Below are 19339 nucleotides of genomic sequence, written 5' to 3'. Positions count from 1 at the left end.
GGACACAGCACTGGGCTACCCTGAACAGATGCTGCATGAATCTGAAGACTCAAGTTGATTTGCTGTAGAATTTTGTAATGGCTAATGAGGTGCACTATCAGGCACAGCAAGCTGGCAGGGGTAATCGGCTGCAATTAGGGGCCATATTTTTCTGTGTATGAACAGATTTTGCATATAAGCAATGATGTCAGGAAGTTCAGGAGAACCCATTTTGGCCTCATTCAAAAGCTGCAGACAAATAAAACCCAGTAGATTCAGGTCACAGTCATTCCCTATTCAAAATGGGTGTCACTATTTAAACAGATGGGTTATCTTGTCTTCGAGTTTTAGCAAGATCCCTTTCCTTAGGCACAGCTTTCTTTTACAGGAGGAATCCATTTAACCATATTGGTCCTGAAGAAAGATTCAGACCACCCTGAGTAGATATAACCAGAACACAGAATACCTCCACTGTCTTCCTCGTTTTCTTTTACTATCATACTTGTAGGAACTGAAAAAGAAAACTGTGTCTTCAGGAAGGATCTGGATGAGCAGAGTGCACTGCCTGTGCAAACCAGGGCTGGAGAAAAAAATCCACCTCTAGTTAGACAGGTCATGGGAAACACTGGAGCTAGTTTTGAGAATATGAGAAAATGCAGTGCCTAGGCTGGCCAACTTAGAAGGACACCTTTTTGCATTCCACTGTGCTGTGTTCTTGTGCTACCTTACAAGAAGCGACCAGAGAAAAGAGAGGACAGTGGAAGTGACAACAAATGAGGCACTTAGCAAAACGGACCAAAGACTCTTGCTTTAAAAATTGAAAGAATTCAGATAATGGATGGTAACGTGTAATTTATTACAGTTCACTTCTCTCATACTTGACCATAGGCCTAGATATGGGATGACAAGACCTTCTGAATGCTTAGAAGGAAATCTGAAAAGTATTCTTTTATATTGCCTAACTTTATTGTTATACAACATGCAGTCCCATGGGAGCAAACCAGATGATTTTGTCCATATCAGCATTGGAGCATGTAGGACTCCAGTCTTCAAATGAAGCCGTCTACAGTGTGTGGCAGCCTAGCCAGACCTTCATAGATGGTGGGGTTTTCTGGGTGTGGTTAGCTTGTGCTAGTAGAGTTTTGTGAGAAGTTGAGCTTTCTGTCTTTGCATTTTAATAACGGATATTCTGTCTCATGTTCACACAATCTATATCCTTCTTATGCATTTATCAGGAATGTAACTCACTGCTCTACATTACCCAGTGTAAAACGCACTGATATGGCATAACATCAGCTTTCTTAAGAGCCCAACAGCCAGCTGGAGGATTTTATCTCTGGGTCAGGTATATTGGAGATGGCTATCAGGCTAACTTACAGGACCCACAGTGCAGCAGGCCTGCAGGGGAGAGCTAAATACAGGCAGTGGGTCCAGACTCTGGGAAGCCTTAGAATTGATACTGCAAATTGACATTTTCCTAGGGCTATGCTATACTGGGGGACTCTGCTGCCCCTTCAGCAGCCCAGAATCAGGAAGATGTCAAGTTAATTTAAGCCCACAATTGCTGCCTCCTTACCCCAGGCTCAGTGAATTCTCTACTATAGCCTTAAGAGGTGCAGAAGAGAATGTCATCCATTTATACATAGGTTACCAAAGACATTAGCCATCTATTATCTACACAGAACCTAAAAGTCTGTTAGGTCATTTATAGGACTTAAATAGACAGGTCCTCCCTGCAGGACCTCTGGTTTGTATTGTGTAGCAAAAATCAGCCTACAGTTGCACTGGAATTCTGGCTCTTCTTGGGCTGTGATATTAAAGAAATGACAATGTTGTAAGTTTATTGCCTCTTCTCTTTTGGGCTATATTTTATAACCATATTTACTGAATGCCAGTCCTGAAAAATTCTATTCACCTCAGGCAACTCATTTTTGATAGCTGAGTAAAATATCGTTAATGCTTTTTTCATTACCATCAATCCTTGTGGTAATAGGTACTCAGGCAGAACTTGTGCCTGGCCTAGCCTAGCCAGTTTCTCAAAACTGCTTTGCAGTAGACTTCTGTTAGAGACTGACATCTATCCTCAATATTAATATTCTTTTTCAATAAAAAGAAAAAAAAGAAGGTGCCAGTAATTTTTAACTGAAATTTGCTCAAAGCCTTCACTGGAATGTTTTGCTTTGAAATCCATGATACCATCATTGGTTTCAATACGGAATGCTGCATGAAAAAACACCACTAGACAGTCACTGATTCAAACAGACAGTTCTGCTTACAAACTGATGCATGTAATGGCTTGATGTTAGCATTCAGATACAGTGAACTAAACTTCGATTGTACTTATTTCCCCAGCAAGAGCAAAAAGAAAAAATGATTGGTAAAAATCTAATTAAGTAGCATTGAACCGTATCTGACCATCTCCCTTTGAAAATAACTCCACAGAGAACCCTCAGTATCACAGAGCCTAACATTTAAGTGGCAGGCTTCCAAAATCAATTCTACAGTGGTGAGCCAGGCTTACAGGCTCAACTTATCATGCCTAGATTCAAAAAAGTCAAGATGCTGAGCAGAGCTTGATGCAAGCTGTCCCATAAGAAATACTGACATACGATTGTGCCTCCTATACCAGGTGAAGAGTGGGAAAAACTCATTCTGATCCTAGAATTCAACGGATGGCATATGGGATATGTATGCCCCTTGGCCTGGGGAGGTCAAAACACTTGATTTTCAGCTACTTATGGAGCTCTCCCAACCTGTAACCATTTAGGCTAAAGATCTGTCTGCCTCAGATGGTTGCTTCTCTTCCTTTTCTTCTCTCTTTCACCAAAAAGTCGCATCTTCCAGACAACAAATCTGAGACCAGAAAGGTTGGAAATCACAGGATCAAGGAGGAGTAAAACCCAAGTAGATCTGGCCAAACTTCTAAATATAATGCTTCATATATACCTAGCATGTATCTACAGCCTGGATAAGTTTCAAATGCAAAGATATATCATGACAATCGGAGATGGTTCCCTTACCTGTATGTGTTGGTTGCTGGTACTCTCCAGATCTGAATGCCTTGGAGAATCCCTTCAGCTCCTACAATCACACTGAGGTTGGAGTTCCTGTAGGCATCGTTGCATTGGCTCTGTGTGGGGCCATAGGGTCCACTGGCACCACATGTTGTGAATAACCAGTGATCTGAAATGGGGACATATGCAAAGCATGATCCGACCATCCAAAGATCAAGTAGCTGTTCCGCTCTTTATTCACTCTCTCTTGTCAGACCAAGAGAAGAACCTGACCCCTGAGGTTTTAGCCAGAGCAAACACTCACAGAATTCTTTTAAAAGACTCATAGCGCTGTGTATCTCAGTATTTGACAGCTTTTCATCTACATATCCTGAAAGCTATCCCAACTATGAACATAGCTTTACTTTTTCTAAGGCTCAAAAAGGCAAAGATCACAGAGTAGAGTAAAATGCAACACAGACCACCCAGTTTTGTGCTCTGTTCTCTGGGCTGTTAAAATGCACGCTCATAACCTCAGGACTGGTGCATTTTAGCTCTTTCAGTTTCTACAGACGTTTGATTATTGAATTTATTTTATACGGGAAAGTAGCTGTTAATTAGATAAAAACCTGTACATACAACATCATCTCAGTGATTAAAACATAACAATAAACTAATTGTATTTTGAATAATTATTTGCTCACAAGAGATTCAAGTTAAGCTTCAGAAGGCAAAACACCTAACTGAGGCCTGTAAAACAAGCATTCAGCTCTGCAGATTCTAGGCCAGATCTGCGGGTGTAGATCAATGCATCCCTATTACAGCCATTTTCATCAACTGGAAGTACTAGCCCTGTACAAACAGATTTCTAGAACAAGGCTTTGCTAATTTGTGCCTCAAAAAAATCTAATTTTAATTTGAATACATGATGCTGAAAATGCCTTCCTCTTCCTTAAAGATTCATTATTAGGGCCAGCGCAGTTGCAAGACCACAATGCTCTTGTAAAACCCACCCTAGCATATTTGCCAGTATATCAGGAAATATTTCATATGTAATCAAAACTAAGATCTAGATGGTAAATAAGTGGACTAAGCATTTTTGGTGCACATTACATAATTTATCATTCATACTTATTAACAAGCTAATATACACAACCTAATAAACACCATTAGTTAATTCTACTGCCATTAAAGACAAAAGACATACATCTAAAGAACATTATTTCTATAAATGATGTTGGGCCAGCCAGCCCTCCTTATGGCTTTCTCAAAGGGCACCATTTTTCCCCTCAGCTTCCACTAATGCAATACAACACATGCAGAGTCTTTCAGCGATGGTACTAATTAGCTCAGGTAGAACATTAGCTTGATCTGCTTCTTGGAATTCAGAGCTATTGTCTCAGCAGATCTGGTCTAGAAATTACGGTCTGCATGTGTCTGGATGAGAGGCCAGCAGTTCTACCATTACTGTTACTGGAGGGGTTCACCCACCAGAAATACAAGGAAACACATTAGTTTAGCCAGGCACAAGGTCTGAATTACCTTTTCACAAACTAATCCTGAAGTTGAGCTAAATTCCTTCTTATAAAAAAGTTCAATGCATGAAATGGATCAAATAATTTGGCAGGACTTTAAGAAATAAAGTGGCTGGTATTTCTGAAAAACCTTTGTAATACAGTCTTGGCTATTCCAAGAAGCAATGCAAAACTACTACTTTAGGAAAGCTTCCCAATCTAAGTACAGCTGAGAGAATAATCTCCTCCTCCTTACTGCAAAATCTATGCCACCCCTCCTCAAAACTCCCTTGTAAGGGTCCTCTAGAGATTTTGCTACCATTACTTGTTTTATATGGATACTTACATACTTATTTTACTTATTTCTCCAATCCTTCTGCAATGGGTGGCAGTATAAAGTCTTAAAATTAGCAGATCGCAAATGGAAGAATTCCCCTCTCCTCCTCTGCCTCCAATGTACCCCCAAAAACCGCAAGAACAACAGGTACAAGGGGAAAAGCACCTAAGAAAGCAAGGTCTAAAAGTTCCTAAAGCAAAATGCTTCAGTAGCTCTGATATCGACAGTCTTGCACCAGAAGTTACTTATGTTTATTCTTGCAAAAAAAACCCCCAAAACCAAAGCAAAATCTCACACAAAATGGAAGATGAGAGACTCATTCTGTCAGCTATCACAGTGATTTAACATTGCAATATCCCAGTGGGCTAAGCCACCTGCACTGAAACATATGTTTAGTAAAGCAGGCAGGCAAGTGTCTTCGTTTGGAACAATAAGAAGCCATTTGGATGTCTCTGGTGAAACATCAAACATGTTCCCAAAGGTAGAAGCAGGTGACCTTCAAGGGGACAATAAGCCCAAAACATGAGAGAATCAAAATGGAAAACTGGAGGTGATAAAACCGAGGACAGACCACAGCATGTGCATACTGCTGCTATGGTTAAGCTTTAAATTTCTGATTTACTCCCTTTAAATAAATCTTGTTCCTTAGGTATCTGCTCACCTGGCCTTGGCACAAATATCTCTAGACTATCACACGTGTAACACACAGCACAGCTGGACCTGAAACTGGCAGCTCTTGACTCCCACGGGGTTCTAGGGACAGGGGATCAATGAACTACGTCTTATTCCAAAATGCTTTTTAATGGCCTTCTGTTTCCTTAAAAGCCCAATGCCCTGGTGGAACAGAAGAAAAATGTCCTCCTGCTGCAAACATTATGCCTTCAGACTTTGAACTGAAGCAACCAGAACAACTTTTGTATTTTCTGCCTCTTGGACAGACTAGAGGGGGCTCACTTAAAGTGCAGAGGCAGTATCAGGGTAAGAGCAAACAGTGCTGGTAATTTAAGATTAGTGAATGTGCATCTAAACTCTTAGAATCTGGCTTTTAAGAGCATGAGAGTACGGGGAATGAAAAACCACAGATATGTTATGCCAGGGAGTATGACGTAAGGAACCTGGAGATCACTGAGCACAGGAGGTACTACCTTAGATTTCAAAAGCGGTCCTGTTGTAATCGATACTGTGGTATATACAAGATTATATGTAAAGCCTCCCAGATTCTGCAGCTGCTGCAGTTAGTGCTAGCAGACATCTTTACTTGCTCTCCTCAGGTAGATGGTAGACAGGAATGGGAGAAGACATGTTTCAGAAGTAGCAGAGCTGGGTAGTGACCTTTGCCCACAACATTGCAGGAGGAAGGCTGGCCCAAGTGAAGTCCATGGGGAGACTGCACCTGATTTGAACCAGCCAGGATTTCAGTAAAACCTACAGCCAGGTGGTGCGCAATCTCCTCATTTGTCACTGCTGCATTGACTTGCAAACAGTCCACCCCTTGTTTATATGCACTTTCATATGTGATACTGAAAGCCAGTCCAACATTTAACAGCTTTGTCGCTGAATTAAATGGGACAGAATACGGCATGGGAAGAAGTTGCCCCTCATTTCAACATAATTAGGACAGATGGGTCTTAGTTACAATTCTGAATACAGACTAAAAACCTCGCACTTCCCTCCCTCTGCTCTCTTAAACATTTCACAAAGCCAACCCTCAATCTGCAGATGTAACAGTAGCCCACGATCTTAAACCACTAACCCAGTAACAAAACAGAGTACTGCCCATCTTAGATAACCCACCACTTCTTTTTTTAAGTAAGAATAACCATTCACTCCCTGTAAAGTATTGATTTTCTCCTGATTTTAGAAATGACTGCAGCATGTCTCATGAGGTCAGAGACTGCATTTCTACAGGTTGCTGCATGCCACAGCAGTTTACATTAGTTCAATGTGAAACATTATTTTGATCTCCAAAGACTAAAGCAGCAGCACTGAATCGAAAATCCTTAAGCAGCTTGGTGAGAAGCATAGATTTTTCCCATCGGTGCATGTGGTCTGTCACATACTGCACAGCATACCTCTCCTTCCTTCTGCAGTGTGTGACAGGCTAACATTGCCAGCACCTCACACTCACACGATGGGAAAAAAAGCAGGACTCTGCAGTCTAAATCTTCCCAAACAAACAGCAGATTTTGGAAGTTTGCCCAACTTCACACAAGTTACAGATGCCTGGTTTCCAGAAACAGCTGAGCATTCCCACGATGAAAACTAACAGGTAGTTAAATGTAGGGTCCCTATATATTCTGTCATTGGCAGCTGCAAGATGCTAACTGGGTTTAAAAATCTTTCCTGTTTAAGGTGGAGGAAAAAGAAAAGAAGTGAAGATTACACTGAGAATCAGAATTGGGGTACTACATTTCAGTGAATAATTTGTACATCAGTTCATTTGACAGAATCCCCACTTTCACAAGAAACGTGGCAGAAGAAACATTTGGTCTTCTGCCTATTCACCCACACACCTGCCCTCCTCAAGCTTCCTGGCAATCTCCCCAACACATTGCTAAGGTCCCAGCAACAACATTTTGCAAGAAATGCCATTTTGGCTCTATTAAAACAGATTTAAAAAAAATCGTTCTTCCCAACTTTTCTTGCCAACTTAGATTTACTGATATATTTACACACACAGTCACTCATGCTTATTTTCTTCTGCACAGCAGAAATTCTAGTTTTCACACAGCTTGGCTAGATGTGTAAGATGCACAGCAATCAAGGCACTGGATTTCAGCCATAGCAAAGGGGAGTGATGTCCTGCTCTTGGAAAACAAAAAGAACAAAACCCCACAAGACTTAAAATGACTAATTCATTTGAAGCTCTGATACTACTTGCAGCCCAAGGCAGCACTGCTGCAGGCACTGCTGGAAATAACAACCAGCAACAATGAAGAGAAAACAGTGGAGCAAAGCCTAAAGCACATTTATACTTTTAACATAGAAAGCAATTTCACTGGCACACATAGCACATAAACTCCATATCACAAAACAGACACAGGCATTTTAGCTATACCTCAAGGACCTAAATGTATTAACTGGCATTTGTTAAATTAAGCTGGTTTGAACTGAGGTTCAACTTGTTCCAAACCAAAACTTTACTGTGATTTGAGAAAATTACCAACCAAGCACCATGCTACTTGGCTTATTTTGGAACCTAGAGTAACTAACTAGTGAAATGCATCAGTGCTTTAAAACAACGTGTAGGCAGTTCGTGCTGCCACAACCTCTATTCAGGCCAGGAGGCTATCCCTACTTCCAATGGAGTAAAAAAAACATTAATAAGGGCTATAAGGTCTCATGCTTCAGGGGCATAAGAACCCCAGTGGCTAAACTTCTGAAGGCAATTAATTCTGTTAGTTGTCCATCAGGGAGTTCATTTTACTTCTTCCTCTAAGGCAGATGTCATCAAACTTGATGCCATGAACAAGAAGAATGCTTGCTTCATCTATTTGTAAAACATTCACAAGCTCCCTTACAATACTTGGCCAATATGGGAAACCAGAGGCTTATAGGAAATTGCCCATCTTAATCTTCACTAATGTTTGGCTGCTATTGGCACCATGGTATGTGTGGAGGGATATACCTTTTACTTGGTGCATGAGCAATCTCAGTTATGCATTACCAGCAATTCCAGAGTTGGTCTGTGCTGAAAATCTGTAGGCAAAATATACTAGAAGCATATATAAGAAACATGTTCGGTGATGTAAGGAATGAAAAACCTTCCAATTTTGCTTTGGGTTCTGTTGTTTAACAGTGTCCTGTGAGCAGTAATTTGAGATTATTACCTTTTCCAGGACGAAGTTTGCCAGAGATTAATGAGTCGGGGCAGGGGTTTGAAGGATGATGGTAAATGGCAGAAATAGGTTGCGCTCACAATCACAGTCCCTGAACTGTTAAATGTGTCTACACAGTGATATTAACTGGATATAAAATGATCATAGAAATTACTGAGTCTTGCCAGCAATACCAAAACCAGTTACACAGGTACGGCTAGACTAAGAGGAGGCCAGCTTTTCAACTATTTATGGAGTTACTATTTCTACCTCTGTCTTTCCATTTTCTAAATGAGGGCAGCAATGGAAGACTTGGACATGTTTTTCAGTTCAACAAGAAAAGCATCTGCAGTGATGACAAATGTATGCCAGATCGATCCTGAGCATCATTTCAAAGAAACACTCAAAGCTTGATTCATACTTTAGATTTTTCTTAAGTGGCCATATAAAGGGAACACTACCAGGGCATCCTTGTAGGAAATTATCTGTGGTCAGTATAACAGGGCAAGGGCATTGCTGACTTTGAACAGCAATGAGAACGGCTTGTTTCTCGCTACCTTCTGGAACCAGAAACTAACAAAGCAGCATGAAGAAAACTAATTTCTTTTCTCTTTTAGGTTTCACTTAAAGAGATAGCAGGAGTCTTCCATAAAGGGTGTTAAGTGAGACATGCTGCTAACTTTTTGGAATTTGTTTGTTCACAGTTACAAAGGATAATAGAAATGCATGTTGGATAACAAAGACCAAGTTGGGTGGAGGTGGCAAAATTATTTTAAAACCTTTCCTGAGATTTATAGCAGTTTCTGTACAATTTAAACTGCTATTCTTAAGAGTGGGCAGCTTTAAAATTTAGGTCTAAAATGTGTGAATTGCCCTGTTTATTTCAATTGTATGACTAACTCTGGAGAGCATTTATGCCAATTCAACTTTGCTATGTTGGGATCTGGTTGTATGCTGATTTTCAGTATTGCACCTTTGCTATTTTCAGTCCTACGGAAAAAGCAAGTGTAAACACTGCAATAAAGAAATTCATGCCTACATAATCTGAGGTCCCACCGTCCATCTCTGAATATTTTCTATCACTGTTCAGGATGCTACTTTTCTTGGGGGGAGGGCACTGAGCTGTTATTCACTGTGTTAATTGATGCTTAATACAAAAATACAATTCTGCAGATACCTTTATTGCATTATGCCAACAGTTCAGTTAGTATAATTGCACACAAAGAGCAACTAAATGTAATTTTCTTTTACTTAATACTCGCTCCGCTGTTCCTTTCAGCTCCTTCATCTGATTAACTAATGTGACTCAGAGTTCTTCCGAGAAACAGCCATGTAAGTACTTGTAAGAGGACTCTTCCTGATGCAAAAGACAAAATCTGTGCAACCACTAAGTGTTATGAGGAAGAGACCGGAGCTGAAGGAAAACAGTAATCCAGTCTGGATGAGAAAATGATTTGCTGACAGTTTCCATGCAAGAAACCATGGTCACACAATGGCTGGTGGATATGCAGATCAGATGGGACAAAACAATGCAAGGTTTGAGGGTAAAAAAGGTTAACCTTTTTGTACATTTCACAACACACCATTTTTGTACTGTGTGTCCTGACACGAGTAAGTTGTCAGTGGGACAGATGAGAAGCTGAAACATCAAAAGAGAGGCTACCCTCATGGTATTTACAGCCTATTCAGAAGCACCAGAAATCTTTAATTAAAGCTTGATTGCTCTGTGTCTCGTTATCTCCTTTCGCCTACTGAGAATCCTATTTTGTCTCCTCCAGTTTCCATGATAGTAATTTGTTTACCTAGAGTTCCTCATTATTGCTCACTGTATCTTTATATGCCTGAATTTCCCATATTCTAGCCTTGTCTATAAAAGGAAATTGCATTGGTTTGATATAAATTGGCTTTTTAATTGGTAGTTAAACTCCCTGTAGAGAAATGCTACGGTTTGAGCAGCTTTCAGTTTTACTTAAACTAATACCTAATCAATTCAAAAACAAAGCCAAAGTAAGCTTGGTTCACATCAAAATAAACAGTGCACAGATTTAACCATTTCAATCAAAAATCCTAGTTCCACTGAAGTTGTTTCAATCTTCTGGTATATGTGGGTTTTCTTACAACTTTTTTGCAGGCTTCTTTTAGAATCAAGTTTCACCTGCAACCTTTCAGCAAGAAGCTCGCATGCCAGCAAATAACACGTCATTAATTGAAAAGGAAAGCATTTGCATTACTTGGTGATCATCTATCTAACGGCCACCTTGCACTGCAAGTAACTGTGACTTGAAACCTACAGGAATTTTTCTGTGTTGGTCCTGGTCATCGTCAAGAAACTTGAGAGAGCAACACCACCACATTAGTTGTAGCAATTTTGGGTCTTATTCTCTACACAGCACATTCATCATCCCATGTGTGACACATCACAGCGGTTAACAGATTTCTGGAAGCTTTAGGGTCTTTCACAGAGTGGCTGCGTTATGTGTTTTGAACCTTTGGTATATGTATCCTGGAGGCATGCCAAGCCACGATAAGCAATGGCAAGGCTGAAGAAGTAATTCACTGGGTACAGAGCCTGAGAACAGAGAGGATAGGGAGGTTGGTGGTGATGAATATCACTTCTGCTGAAAATGGATTTCCAAGCACAGGCAAAACCAGCAGGTGCATGTAAGAGGTTGTTCTCAGTTACAAAGGAGCAAATCAAGGCCCATACTCTTGAAAGCAATGGAGCTTCTTTGGATTTACTGTCATGCAAACAAAGTGGTACCTGTCTTTCAGATTGTACTTCCTGCTGTGTAGGCTGAGCTGGCTTGGGGACTTGGGGAGGGTATTTTATTATCCTGTTGTCTCCTCAGCTATAGGAACACAGTTCTTTGTTTTAATATGATTTCTTAAGAAGGAAATATTATAGCCTGTGATCCATCACACAAGCCAAAGATCACATTAGCTGTAATTACTTTTGGCTGAGCTCATATTGGTCAATGCAGTCTTTAGGACTTCAGGGTGGCGCTGATGCTGTTGGTTCACTCGCACAATAGTAAATACGTGGCCATCAAAGTAAAGGCCTTGACAGACTCAGCCTGAGGTTTCTTAAATGCATTACAGGATGCAGAAAGAAACAAGATTAAAGCTGGGTAAAATGCATAGCCCAGGGACCAAACAAGCATCTGCAGTGTTTACTGAGAGCAGGGACTCAGCAACACAAAGGAAAAAGGTGATTCGGTGCTGTGGAGACCCTCAGAAACACAACGACTTCCCACTGCAAGAAGCCGCAGCGTAGCTTCTCTGATTTCTGCCCTGTCTACACTGAGGGCACAAAGGGGAGAAAATTGCTGTAGGAGTGATTTCAAACCTCAAAGGCTGGAGACAATTTTAGACAGAACATGAACAGGACTGAGGATCAAGCCCAGAAATTAGGCAAGCTGGCTTAGATACCACAGGAATTGCCTTGAATTTTCACCCTGAGGTCATAACTAATTATTTGAATTGCTCAAAGTACCTCGGTGATCTTCTCTTCTACCTCCACGCAATCTGACTCCCATTATTTCTACTATCCAAGCACTTCTTTAAATTGCATTCCTCAGATAGGACAGGGAGCAGAAGAGTTAGAAGATGTTCCATCATTTCAGGTCTAGTGAGAAGTAGGAAGCAACAAAATTCTCAAAGAAACCTACAGCCACAAGATTTCTAGCCTAACACCCACAAACCCACTTTACATTAACTTTGCATCCAAACTTCAGGCCATTCTCCAATCTGAACCTGATATCTAATGGCTTTTCTGTTACTAAAACAGTAGGTACCTTGGAAGGAAATGTACAGCTGCCTTAGGGAACTACATCACCACCTAAGCATTGACATTGCTATGGAAAGTCAGGCAGAAATCCATAATCTACACCTGTGTATGGATCATACCACAAGATCACTGACCTAAGAGCAATACTGAAAGCACTTAAAAGTGAAAGGTGGCTCCACTTACAGGCAGGAAATGGAGATACAGATATCGAAGCAAACACTTCAAAGGATCTGCAAAGAGGATGTAAGGGTCTTTTTGAAAATCATACCTTTCTGACCAGCCCAAGCTCACACACGACATCTGTAACAGAGCTAGACACAACCTTTATAGCTAAAGCACAGGTCCACCCAGCCCAGCATCCTGTCATATGGGCTCATTCCCTCTGCTTCATTCTCCTGAGACTCCTCTCAGTGCTCCTGCACTTTTCTTGCTGTATGATGCTCAGTACATAAAATATCAATAAACTCCACTTGATGGCAACTCTTGGCCTACACTGCAGACTGTATCATCAGCCTCTACTGCCAGAGCTCGCTTCACAGGAGAGTTCAGGTACCAGCAGCTGCCCTGCTGCGGCAGCATGGAGTGGGCTAATACATCCAGCTTTTCAGGCAGGCTTTGAAGACTGTGTGGAGCTTTTGACCCCACTGACCAGACTGCTATTGGTATCAGAGCTAACACCACTAGTTCATGTATTTCAACAGTACACTGCAGGTAGCAAAGTGAAACATAACCTAGAATAGAACAGACTCAAAGTCGTCTTTCTAAGACATAGGAGTGGGAGAGAAGGAGGCAGCAGGAACAAATCCCTGGGCTTACTGACAAAATAAAGGAGGCATATACCAACCATGCCCGTTCTCTACCTTAAGAGGGGTGGTATTTCAAATTGGCAGGTAACTAGCTAGTCCTAAGTGAGAAGAAACAGCTGCACACAGTGCTGAGGGTGGCAGTTGTAGCAACTGCTCATCTCTCCTGTAGTCACCCCTCATTTCCATGGTCAGCCCTGCTCCCCCCGGTAGGCTGGAGGTTGTGGCCACCTGAATCAAATCGGAAAGAGAAGCTGGCAAGGAGGAGGGAAGGAAGCAGATTGAAATAGAAATGCACCTGTAGAGCCCAAAACAGATATTGTGAATGTGTGGGCAAGCCTGGGAGAGGGAAGAGACAAACATTTGGGAGACAGTGATGTGAGGGGGAGGGAATGGAAATCTTGAATCTATTTGGCCCACACTGCTACAATTAAGCTGGAAAGGGGAGCTGGGGGACAGGGGAGAACGAAATAACATTGACCATAAAAGACTGACATTTCTAACTAACTAAAAATCATGTGTTTAAAACAAAGTCCAATGCTGTACTCTTTCAAATGGGCAATGAAAATATTACTGAAAAAGCAAAGCTATGTTATTTCAAACCAAGCCTATATTAACTAGAGATGGGTGTTCAGGTTACCACATGTTGGACTCTGTCAATTTAGACACTTCATTTCAATTCCTGTCTATTTTCAAGTGACAATGACACCAAACCAACCTGTCGTACAGTTTAAAAACATGTTTTACTTCAAGAAGAGGCTCCCTCTGGTTCTTTCTTTCACCAGCTTGCAACTGAAATCCATGTTACAGTTAACAGATAAAGGTAATTGCTTTCTAGAGCTTGTTTTGTTTTGTTTGTATGGGACTTGGGAAAAAGCTCTGGACAAAGGCCTTGGTTAAAAAAAAAAAAGGAATCATACTGCATTTAGCCACATCTAACTGAAATCTGTACTAGTTGGAAATCTCTGCTGTCTGAAAATGCTTCTCAGACCAGACAATTACCTGCTGGACCAGAAATGGGGGCAGTGTTGAGTTGGAGATTTCCCAGAAGCTTTTGTTCCCATCCAAACTTCTTCTGGCCACCTCTACTGGTGAGCAAATTGCTTGAGTCTGGAGTGGTACCTCGAGGTGTCTTCTCTCCACTGACTAGAAAACAAGAAGTCACAGATTGGTTTATCACTCAGGGTGGCTGAGTCAGTACGTAATCCAAAACTGAAGCTAAATTAAGGGCTGGAGGCTCCTCTGCTGAGAATAAGAGCCTGCAGTCACAGGATATAACACTATTAAAAGGAAAGGGCAGATTGACTTTCCATTGCTGTTACGGGAACTGTGCCAAAAGGAAAATAAACAGGAATGAGTGGTGGGCAAAACAGCAAGTGAAGACACAAAGCAGAAATACAGAGTACAACCTTTAGCAACTGTTAGAAAGTTTCTCTTTTAGCCAGTAAAAGTACATGCAATCTTTCTTAATCACAGCCTAATTTTAAGATCTCTCTAGAATACTGGAACCTGATGTACGTTGTACTTACACACAGAAACCAAGGGGTATCACTGCATAAATAGAAAGACTCACAGCCCCAGCCAATGCAAATTAACATAACACAAAGCAGATGAAACATTCTGACTGCTGTTGGATGAGGAAGTGGCTTAGAGGTTTTCAATCTGAACAGGGCTACAGAGGCTGTAGCTTCAAGCCTAGGAGATGAAAGAACACACTTAAGTTCTACTGCTCAACCCAAGGTAGAAGTTTCATGTGTTCAGAGCTTCAATCCTCCAATCCTCACCTAAGTTGTTGGTCTGAGGTATAGAGTGACAGATCATTGAACACATTTACAAATTAAGCAATTCACTATGCATGAGATTGTGAAAGATGAGCCAGACACAAATGTTCAATAAAAATCCAAATGGGGTGAAATCTGGCAGCAGAGGTATAGACTGGGCTTATTCTAGAGGCCAGTCAATCAAGAAGTCTGGATCAGCATCCAAATTTTTCCCAAGAGTAGGAGAGAGTGAAGATCCTAGTTTCTGATTCATACTTAAATGCATGTCAGTCCGAATAAAATAACCTTGTTCTAATTTAACTGGAGTATTGTGCCCAACGTTACTGCAAAATTAGTGTCAATCACAGGATGCCTGTCTTTCCCTAGCCAGAGTCCAACTGTCATTCATTTTGATAACTGTCACACAGCAAACCAGGTCATCTGGAACTCTATAATCACAGACTGGCTTCTGCATCAGCCTGGGTGGATAGGTGATGCTATTGTCTCAGCTGGAAGCTGACTCTCCCACACCGTATGTCTTACTACCCATTTACCGCCAAACTCGGAACCCATTCACTGGTCGGCTCCACTAATAAGGTATGCATCTGAATGGTCTCCTCCATCTAAGCACAGTTATTTCTGAAACGTACATTTACATTTCAAGTCTTTGAAGATAACAACACCCAATCCCTTCCCCACAGTTTAAACCCCTTTCCAAATTTCAATTACATAGCAAATAAAAGACAAGTCACTTGCAGATAAAAGGAAAACTTACTTGTTAAATAACAGTCCAGACTAAGGGAGACATTGTCAAAAGCAATAATGGCATCAGATCCTTCTTCCCATGAAGCGATGATCTGAAACCAAAACCTGCACAGATTGGAAGAACAGGGATTAAATTCTATTAAAGAGATGAAACTCAGAGCTCTTTGCAATTAAAGCAGTTTTAGAATGGGGGAAAAAAGCTTTTCTTTTCACATATAAAAATATTAGATTGACAGAGAAAGTATCCTCACCCCTAACAAGCAAAGATGATCCAAGGAGGGGAGCTGTACATGAATATAGGTAGACAGAAAAAAGAATACAGCCCCTCTTTCCTCCAGAGGCATGCAACCTGAAGCAGGTGCAAGTATGTGTATGTGTGGGGTGTCAGGACAGCAAATAAAGTCCCCTGGCTTCTGGCACAAAAAAAATCAGACACCTAAGTGATTTTATTCTCACAAGTGATTTACACCCTAAAGTGTTACGAAAAATAAGTAGGCTGGGGCTCCTGAAGTCATTTGGAGTTTCTAAAAGGAACTGGAAATCAAAGGCTGAAATCAATTTAGAAAGTATTTGGTGTTGATCCGCCCTCTAGGAGGCAAAGGATATCTAACAGTCCTGGCAGCCACAAAAGAGAGGAACTGACACTGGGTAGTCCATAGGAAGAGCAGAACTCATTATCTCCTTGTAGAAGCTTAGCAGGTTTGCCTTAAATCACTTCCACACTCTCAGCTGGCTTTTGCCAGGGAGTTCTGCCACTCCTACATTACCAGAAGAAAGATCACTGTAAATTCACCCTCAGTGGTATTACAGGTCAACAGGAACAGCAAAAACAACCCACAATCAAATACTTCAAATCTGATAGTATATTGACCATGCATTAATTTAGTGCACTCATGGATTTAGATTTTTCTCTTAGTTTAGCAAGTTCATGTTCTCCCGATGCCTATCTGCCACATAAAATCATAATACTCTGCTTAGGAAGGAGAACAATTTCTAAAAGCAGCCGACCATGGCCCAGAAGTGACATACAATGCTGAGAGGTTGCATCAGGACTATAAAACCACAAAACTATCATATGCTGTATAACAAGCTGCAAGAGAATACGAAATATTTAAACCTCATTCTCTGCTGTATCTTGATGTTTTACACCAGCAGAAGTTAAGCCATTCATGGGTCTCTTTAATGTAGATCTATGGCTGATGGTTCCTGCTCTATCTTTTAGATATAAGTGTTTAGCCAGAATGTGAATTCTTGCAGGTGTTCCAGTTTAGATGAGAAACTGATGACAGAACAAGGTATTTTTGAGGAGCAGTCCTATTTATTTAGAAAGGCTGTAGAAATCCTGTCCCTTCCCTGCAGCAAGAATCTAAACACGAGCAGAATTTTTTTCTTCTCACAGACTCTAGTCCTTTATGCACAGTACTGGGTCTAAAATATTTTCTCTCAGCTTTTTGTCTGCTATCAGCATTCTTACATTAGTCTTGTTGTCTCCTACTGTTTTTAAAATCTACCTTTCCTTTACCAACAAACCAACCTCACAAAACAAAATTCAACTGAAGCTTCTCTGCTCATATGTACATTTACTTTGGGACAGCATGTTCCTGTGTTTTGAATGAGGGTTTTGACTGTTTCAGCCACCTGACTGTCAACAAACATAACCAACTTCCATGTTGTTCTCAAATGCAGTGCAGCTTTCACCACCAGTGATGACAGTGAGGTTTGGCATAAGCTAAAACAGACCCCAGGGATATATGTGCCTTTTGAGGATATCTAGATTGAAGTGTCATCATCTTCTGCAACTGGTGTTCTTGCTAAGCTACAGATGGGGACACACTCAGAAAAGCTGACCCAACCAAAGCAAAAACTTGAAACAGAAAAAGATCCTGGCAGTCCCTGAAAGGTGCAAGCGGTTTAGAGCAGAACACAACAGTCTGTTCACAACAGAAAAGAGCTGATACAGTTACTATGTTCCTCCTTCTTTATTTCTGGTAAAGTAAAACAATGATGCTTCAATACTGAAATTTCTCGCTCCTTGGAGATATGCATTGGACATATGGAGAGACTTTTCTAAAATGGACTTTTTATGTTCTAAAGACATAAGCAGCTGCTATGAAAGAGCAGGTGATTGACACAAAGAACAGTGGACATAGTGAAGGAAGAGTATTCCTAGCATCAAAGGAAACTCCAAACAGCAAGACATAATTTTCCTTGCTAAATGATCCATCTTTATTAGCTCAAAAGGTAGCAGGCTCCATCCAAACAAATCTGAAGATCACAAAAGTGTGTTTTTTGCCTTCCCAATCCATAAAAAGTGCAACTGCAGTCTGATGTTGCCAGAAGCCTCACAGTTCTTAGTTGGTATACCTGAAACCCATTGTGGGTATGTCTAGGAGGAGAACTGGAAGGAACATAAAATCCTCGGATGTTAAACTGGCTTGAAGTACATCGGCTGTCCTCCCCCTGCCTCCTCCCACGTTTGCTCCACAGCTGACACCCCACAACACTTCAAATGAAATTACAAGCTCTAGCAAAAACATGAGCTGTTCAGTTCGAGGCATACCATGTGAGTCTTAAACAAAAGCTGTTGGACAAAGTGGACTCTGATCTACTTTTTCCTCTAAGTTACTGTGCCAGCAGCAGACATGACTGAACTGTATGTGAAACAGGTCCTGAACCACCACAGGTCACAGTCTGGTATGTTATGGAGAACCAGGACCTACCTCGGGCTGTAAGCTACAGGCCATAGCTCAGCAGAAGCTTCTCCCTCCCTGCTGTGTGCTGCTGAAACCTCCAGGAAGAGGTAAGGTGAAAATGGATTCAGCTACACGTCTTTCAGTTGGCTATGTCTGAAAGTCAATGCCCTGCACACAGTGAACCTTGGTGCTACATTGAAGGGACCACTGAGACTGAGTCTCTCATGTATTTAATCTTTGGCCTGTTTCCTGGGGGTGCACACTACATGTCACTTGGAGATATGGACATTTTGATGTGTACTTATGTTTGTAAGGTGCTAAACTGAGGCTGGGAAATGAATTACAAAGACAAATAAGCAGTTCTTAGACATGGTCCTCCATGTCAGCTTTTCCCTCCACTTCTGCAGACTTTAGCTCAGGTTGCATAAAAGAAGAGACACATACTTCTGCAAAGACTATTACGCACCTTCTTTGTACCTCGCAACTAAATACTTCTGAAAATAGCTTTAGGCAATTTCCTTGGCAGAACCTAAGCTTAATGCCCCAAGGCGTTATCCTTTGATGCACTGTTCATGTCATGCCTTTTCAGACAATGAAGGGTTGCTCTTATGAGAACGTTGTCGTTTAACCCAGCAGGCAGATAAACACCACACAGCCGTTCGCTCACTGCCCCTCTCCCCCCCGCCCCAGTGGGATGGGGGCGAGAATCGGAAAAAGAAAGTAAAATTTGTGGGTTGAGATAAAGACAGTTTAATAGGACAGAAAAGGAAGGGAAAATAATAATGATAAAAGAATATATAAAGTGATGCACAATGCAATTGTTCACCACCTGCCGACCAATGCCCAGCCAGTTCCCAAGCAGCGGTCACCACCCCCCAGCCAACTCCCCC

General features: G+C 41.3%; 1 protein-coding gene across 1 annotated transcript in view; it reads right to left on the bottom strand.

Annotated features, from left to right (window-relative positions):
• ALK (anaplastic lymphoma receptor tyrosine kinase) overlaps positions 1 to 19339 on the bottom strand; it is a 245971-nt gene that overhangs the window by 30733 nt on the left and 195899 nt on the right. The window contains exons 9-11 of the mRNA XM_019473734.1: positions 15767 to 15861; positions 14234 to 14377; positions 3000 to 3162 (exon numbers count right to left, since the gene is read on the bottom strand). Coding sequence (XP_019329279.1) covers positions 3000 to 3162; positions 14234 to 14377; positions 15767 to 15861 — 402 coding nt within the window. The remainder of the gene's footprint in view (positions 1 to 2999; positions 3163 to 14233; positions 14378 to 15766; positions 15862 to 19339) is intronic.

This window comes from Aptenodytes forsteri, unplaced genomic scaffold (assembly GCF_000699145.1).
Source record: "Aptenodytes forsteri isolate BGI_AS27 unplaced genomic scaffold, ASM69914v1 Scaffold280, whole genome shotgun sequence".
In the NCBI taxonomy this organism is placed as follows: domain Eukaryota; kingdom Metazoa; phylum Chordata; class Aves; order Sphenisciformes; family Spheniscidae; genus Aptenodytes; species Aptenodytes forsteri.
This window is presented reverse-complemented; position numbering and strand designations above follow the sequence as displayed.